Source organism: Sceloporus undulatus, chromosome 5 (assembly GCF_019175285.1).
Source record: "Sceloporus undulatus isolate JIND9_A2432 ecotype Alabama chromosome 5, SceUnd_v1.1, whole genome shotgun sequence".
Taxonomy (NCBI): domain Eukaryota; kingdom Metazoa; phylum Chordata; class Lepidosauria; order Squamata; family Phrynosomatidae; genus Sceloporus; species Sceloporus undulatus.
Window position 1 is genome coordinate 39,798,300 of NC_056526.1, and position 7,298 is coordinate 39,805,597.

Genomic DNA, 7,298 nt, shown 5'->3' on the forward strand with positions numbered 1-7,298 from the left:
GGCCTCTATTTTCAAATGTTAAACTCTTTCCAGATGCTGATGTAATAAATCCTTGTGCTGGAAGAATTGATGCTAGCTTACTTCATGTGAACAATGGGCATAACATCTGACACTGCACTGTGATACGAGTGTCAAAGTTTCCAGCAGCAATTACCTTTTCCTGTCAAACCACACTTGCCTAAGCCTTATAGCAAATCATGGAGGTTCATGAACACCCTCCATGCCAAATTGTATTCTATAGTGGCGAGTTGAGAATGTGAAATGGTAACAATGTAGTTTAACAGTCATGCAATATGTATTGCTGAGTTTTCTGTATCTTAATGTACTTTTTCTGGCAGCATTCCAGATTTAATCCAAATTTCCTTGGAAGTCAGCAGAGGAAAATGTGACCACAAAAGTACCAAGACATCAGTGTCTTTGCGCCAGAATATTACAGATGTAGCATGAGAAAGACTTGTTGCATGTAATGTCTTCATGGGACCTCTGTAAAGGTTTTACATCCCAATTTTTATTAAGAGTACGGTCAGCCCCCCATATCTACTCAGCCTTTCTTTATCCACGGATTCAAACATCAATGTCTTGAGAATATTTACAAAAAATAAATTCCAAAAAGCAACCCTTGATTTTGCCATTTTGTATAAGGGACACCATTTTACTATGGCACTATTTTTTAATGGGACTTGAGCATCCATCGATTTTCATATCCACAGAGGCTCCTGCAACCAAACCCCAGGGGATACCAAGGGCCCACTGTATTTCACTTTAAGTTGGTCAGCAAATGTTTTTAGCTGCCGCAACATCACTCTCAATTACCGTATATACTTGATTATAAATCAACCTCATCTGTAAGTTGAGGTCAAGTTTTGGGGCCAAAATTATGGATTTTGATAAGACCCATGGATATGCTGAGGGCAAAACTTAGGCACATGTAATGAAAGATGTAAAGGACAATGCCAAAGAACTTACAAAATTCCAGCAGGCATAACCATTTGTGCACATACTAAATGCTGTATGGATGAGAGAACAGAACTGGGTCAGTGTTTCCAAGGCAGATTAAACACACACACCTAAATTTCTAGATTTATACATGAGTATATACAGTGATGCCTCTGAAATTAATTCAGCAGCCTGAGATTTTGCTGCACCCACCTTACTTTCAGCTATTGCTATGAAGCAAGGGAAAATACTTCCATATTCTAACACTTGGCGAATTGTCCTGGCAAATTCTGCTGTGTGCTCTCTGGTCTTACTTTTCATGGGAACAATGGTGTACCTGTCTAATGGAACATCTTTTTTCATAGTCAGAATTTTAACAATGAAGTGAAGAACATTCACACAAAATCTCCCAAAGTCTTTGTTTTCTAGTCTATGAGAATCTCAGCAAGTTTAAGGAGCTTACCCATAACTAATTATACGGTCCTTCTTGTTTAGAGCAGTAAAATGACGTTCCTTATATAAAATGGTAAAATCAAGGTTTGCTTTTTGGAATTTATATTTTTGGACTATTTTCAAGCAGTGGAGGGTTGTGGAAGCACAAGTCTCATCACTATTCCAAACTGAGATAAGAGCTATGATTTTCAGTTCAGCACTATAAAAATGCAACCCCTTCTATGCTGCTGAAATGGGAATCAATACGTAAAAACAGAAATGCAAAGCTTTTGGAAGAGTTATATGACTTTGCAAGGAAGTCCTTCTGGGTGCATCCTGGAAGAGAATCTAGCCCTCAAGCCCCAAACAATTCTCCACTTCCTACTGTGCAGCATACAGCTGTTTTCAAATAAGACTGAAGATTATACACACTTTAAGTCAATAAGTGTCAGTGACTTCTTAACTGGAATTATGTTACCAATGCTAAATCAGTTTGCAAGGCTGGTATATAAACAGCCTATATGTTACCTTGAAAGAAAATTAGAAAGAAAAGCTAACATTATTAAAATTTATAATCCCTCCAAACATTAGAACAAAGTGTCCCTGATAAAAGATGGCAGCTTGAGCCTTTTTATAAGGAAGTCCTGTTAGAAAACAGAACAGCTTGCAAGACTATATTCTTAACTTCCTGGAATATTTTAATATGGTAATCTAATAGCCATCTGACCTCTAAATTAGCTGTGGACCCAATCCTAATACTGTATTTAAAAACATTAGTATGCTCCATAGGGAACTACACATTTTTTTAAAGGGGCCAGGATTGCTCTGAAGCACACTGTCCAGTATTTTCAAAAGTGGAAGCTTTTCTTCACAAACTGTGAGGACAGCAATCTCTTTGGTTAACCTTGCTTGACATCCGGGGAGGGGAGTGTTTGATCCATTGGCCTAATTTGGCCCTTCCTCATCTGGACTGCTGAGCTACTTCTTCCTTTAAATAGTACCTAAATAGAGCAACAAAGAGCTCTTCAAAGCCTGGGAAGGTTTTGCCATTAAATGAGCTCCAGTATGCAGCCCCTGAAAGTTCTACATGAAACAAGACTTTTGCCCAACTCCAGACACTGTATAAAACTAATTACAGTGGTGCCTCGGGTTACGAAATTAATTCGTTCTGCGGCCGCTTTCGTAACCCGAAAAGCCTTCGTAAGCCGAATTGCCATAGGCGCTAATGGGGAAAAGCCGCGATTCCGTGCGAAAAAGCCGAAAAAAGCACCAAAAGTTTTTTCGTAACCCGAAAAAACATTCGTAACCCGGAACAATGATTCCCTATGGGATTTTTTCGTATCCCGAAAATTTCGTAACCTGGGTATTTCGTATCCCGAGGTACCACTGTACCAGAATGACCAGACTCTAATTATTGCAGACTGCCAGTGGATTATGCTGCTGTCAACAGATCGGGGATTGGAAACTACACAGTAAAGAGACAAGTCTTCATGCTGTGATCCCAAAATGGACCAACGCCATTCCAAACAGCTGGAAACTAACCCCAAATCAAGTTACAAGTTATATTCCTAGGCATTTTTGTTGGAGTTTTCAAGATTTTTGCTTCTCCTCTAGGAGTAGCACTTTATCAACTTGCTAATTTTATCTAACTCTTCATCTCCCAAAGTACGTTGCAAGAGGAGCATTTTTTCCACCTATCTTCTAAATTGTCTTTCTGGGTAGCAGAAAACCATGTGGCATTGTTGTTCTTCTAACAGAAGGATTTAAGAAAGGATGCTTGAGAAATACCTGCTCTGCAAAAATGGCAATTATTCTATGATGCTTTATCTTTTGCCTCCTTAGATTTCAAAATCTGTATTAAAATGCTGCTCAGGTCATTTGGACTAAAATGTTCTCAGTATCTGCTGAGCCAGGAAAAAGACAGGACAGAAATAAAATAAATATATGAAGACACCCAACTTTACTCCCTCTTTTGACTGGACTGTAGTTACACGAGGAAACAATGAATGAGTGGGATCAGAAATAGGTCAGATGAGAGTTTCTAAGTATAGGTGTGCATTGTGGTGACTGGTTTCTTTGCTATACTTATGCTTTTCTACAGATTTGAATGACTTCATTTGTAAAGGAAAACACAGTATTAATTTAATAAAACAATAACATACTGAACTTCACATTAGATAAAGGCAAAGTGCTGATGGCATTCAAGAGCACTGAGTCTATTCTGGATGGGGTAACATTACCTTGAAGATCAAGCGTTAAGCCAGGGGCTCTGCTAGATTTCGCTCTTACTTTATATTCCCAGGTAATACAAAGCATTTGTCTGAGACACGAAGACTCTTTTTACTAGCTTGTTCTGATAGGATAGGTTACCTTTCTTACTACTGTCCAAACTTTGCTAACTGGGACTATACTACTGCAATGCTTTGTAGGCTATTCAGAAACAACGTCCACTAACTATAAAGGCACCAGCTAGGTCAGCAATTGGCCCTAGACACAGAGAACACAATCTCACCAATTCAGAAACAGCTCCTGTGTGTGGCTTGTTTCCTGGCACAATGTAAAATGCTGTTAAGATGCTCTAAGACAATTTATAACTTGGGATCCAGAACATGAAGGAACTTCACCTAATCTAAGAACCTAACTGGCCTTTAAGACCACTTTCAAAATAGCTATCAACTAGGAAAATGGTTTTTATAGTGGTTAGAGAAAAAAGGTCCCTAGAGTCTTTGATATATTTTAAGTACAATGCTAATACCTTTTCCTTGTCATTATCTTTTCAACAACAATTATTTTGATTTTATCTGTGAGCTTGTATGCAGTCTGTTCAACTACTATTTTATGCTGCTGCGTTAATTGCATTTACTATTTCCTGTATTTTAGCCACCACCACTATAAGGTTTGTTGTTGTTGTTGTTGTTGTTGTTAACTGCCCTCAAGCTGACCTCAACTCATGGCAACCCTGTGGGTGAGACATCTCCAAGACCTCCACTGCTCTGCTTAAGTCTTCTAGATTCAAGCCTGTAACCCCCCTAATGAACTCTAACCATCTGGAGTGCAGTCTTCCTCTTTCTATTACCCTTTACCTTTCCTAGGATCATTGTCTTTTCCAATGAATGTCTTCTCATTATGTGGCCAAAGTATGACAGCCTTAATTTGATCATCTTGGCTTCTAGGCGTATTTCAGGCTTGATCAGTTCAAGGACAAGTCTGTTTTTCCTTTTGGCTGTCCATGGTACCCTCAGCACTCCTTTCCAGCACCACAGCTGAGATGAGTTTATGTTCTTTTTATCCACTTTCTTCACTGTCTAGCTCTGAAATCCATACACAGTGATAGGGAATACCATGGCTTGGATGATTCTAATGTTAGTGCTCAACTATATATCTTTGCTTTTCACAGCTGCCCTTCCTAGTCTTCTTCCTACAGCAAGCCCTCCATATTTATGGATTTTTTGTCCATGGTTTGAAAATATTTCAAAAATATATAAATTCCAAAAAGCAAACCTTGATTTTACTATTTTATATAAGGGAAACCATTTCAAATGCCATTGTATTTGATGGGACTTGAACATCCACAGATTTTAGTATCCATGGGGGGGGGGGGGCCTGGAACCAAACCCCACTGGATACCAAAAGCCCATTGCATTTCTTGATTGCAATGTCTCTTGATTAATGTTTGATTCAAGGTGTGAGAGTCAGTGCGGTGTAGTAGTCTGAGCACTGGATTAAGACTCTGGAGACCAAAGTTCCCAGCTTGGCCATTGAAACCCACTGGGTGACCTTCGGCAAGTCACAGTCTCTCAGCCTCAAAGACTGGCCATGGCAAGGCCCATCTGAAGAAACCTGCTAAGAAAACCCCATGATAGGGTTGCCAGCCCACTTGCCAATTGGGAACCATTCTGTTCTTCCATAATCTGGTCTGTGTCCTCTTGTCCTGAGTACAGATTTCACCTCATAACTATCGAATGTGGTGCCACTCCCATGTCTTTGAGAGCATTCCATAGCTTTTCCCGATTGATACAGACAGAGGTCTATAGTCTACAAAGCACATGCTAGCTTCCTTTTGGAAGTCCTCTCCACTCCATTAATCATTTTATGTTTGCAACATGGTCTCTAGTGCCTGTAACCTTTCCAGAACCGCACTTGCACTCTGCGATTTCTCTCTCCATATACGATTGGGGTCTGTGTTGCAGAATTATAAGATATCAAGCAGGAATTATTGGGCAGCATGAGCAACAACACTGCTTCTAAACAGTAAACCACAACTCAAAACAATTCTGGGTTATAATTATGTGTAAACCTGGCCACACAGAGACTACTAAGAGGAACTGACACGAGTTTGCTTTTATTTCACACATAGTTTAGAATCTCAATATACTTTATGACTGTAACCATTCCAAGAGCCTTCACAAAGAAACTGAAAAGGCAGCAGAACGAAAACAAAGCCAACATAAACATACATGGAAAAAAATACAACTTCAAAATGATTAAAGCAAGGTTATTTAGCTCAGCAGCCACATTGCCAGAAGGGATTCACGGGTTACACCGAATAACATGGATCTCAGTGGTTACAATGTGATGTTACACAAATGTGGATGAACTAATGAAGGGTCCACATATATATCTTATACCACATATTAACCCCAGGAAACAGTAAGAAAGACTCTTAAGCCCACTTAACTCATGGCCCATGCTCCCTAGGGACACATTAACTCCTCTTTGTTTATTTCTTTTAAGGTTAGCTCAGTATTAATAGATAACATATAGCTCAGTATTAATATACAAGCATACATAACCCAGCACTGCCACTTCTCAGAGTCACCTCAATCCTCCATCCCTTCCTGAAGGTTTCTACAGTAATACTTTCAATACGAACCCAAATATAACAGGGCTCTGAACTACATTCAAAGACACAAACCAGCCATCAGCACAAATGCTTACCTGTTGCAGCCAAGATACCTTGAAACAGTGGCCTCTTGAGAAAGCTTTGTTTTATTCCAATTAAGGAACTCATTACTAAAAAAAGACATTATTAAAAGGACAACCAACCTTCCAATAAAAGCAACAAACCCAAAACCGAAGGAAGGACGCCTCTTCACGCTCCCTTGTCCAATGTTAGGAGGACGGTCTCAAATCGAAATCCTGGTTTGGGCCAGATTCCCAGTCGGTCAGCCATTTAAACAAGGCCTTCTTCCAGTTGTTTAGGGCTGAAAGTGAGCCCATGCCTTCCCTGCTTCCATTGAGAACAAGGCGAACTGCTGTTTCAATGATAAGCCAAGATGAACCCCAAGGACTGCCAATTTCAAACCCAGGCTGCATCCACACTGCAGAAATAATCCGGTTTGGCACCGCTTTAACTCTTTTGTGGCTCAAGGCTATGGAATTCTGGGAGTTGGAGTTTGTTGCGGGGCTCTGGGCCCCGCAACAAACTCCAACTCCCAGAATTCCATAGCAAAGAGTCAGACAACAAATTAAAGCGGTGCCAAACCGGGTTATTTCTGCAGTGTGGATGCAGCCATAGCTTACTGAGCAGGAGGAGGAGGAAAGGCCCTCGGGGGCTCTCCTTACCGTCCCGGGAGGTGCCCATCAGCTGGTCCAGCATGGCGCGCATCTGGGCCTGGGCCGACATCCTGGGAGGAAGCGCTGAGGCCGACTCCGAGGAAGCCCCGCCCACCGCGGCCTAGAAGAGGGCGAACCGACGCCGAGGCCGCTTTCCTCTCAAACGCCGGAGTCCCCTCTTTCCTCTCTCGTTCCTCGCTTTCAAGGGCGCCCTCGGCTTCCGTCGTCGCCCAAAAAACCACCGCCTCGTGTCCGCTGCCGCCGCCGTCCCCAAACAGCCACTCGCCTCCTTCCACTATCAGGGAGAGAGAGGCGCGCGCGCAAGCGCTGCGTTTTTCACTAACGGACACCCGCTCGCGCGCATGCGCACGCCC

At 41.5% G+C, this 7,298-nt stretch overlaps 1 protein-coding gene across 4 annotated transcripts in view; it reads right to left on the bottom strand.

The window, feature by feature from the left end:
• LOC121930719 (putative RNA-binding protein Luc7-like 2) overlaps positions 1-7,298 on the bottom strand; it is a 31,157-nt gene extending 23,859 nt beyond the window's left edge. For 2 of the 4 annotated variants that reach the window (XM_042467438.1, XM_042467440.1), the window contains exon 1: positions 6,934-7,297. In XM_042467438.1, coding sequence (XP_042323372.1) covers positions 6,934-6,994 — 61 coding nt within the window. In that variant the 5' untranslated portion in view covers positions 6,995-7,297. Of the gene's footprint in view, positions 1-6,933 lie in introns of all 4 variants that reach the window. The other 2 variants (XM_042467441.1, XM_042467442.1) reach the window with 2 other exon arrangements.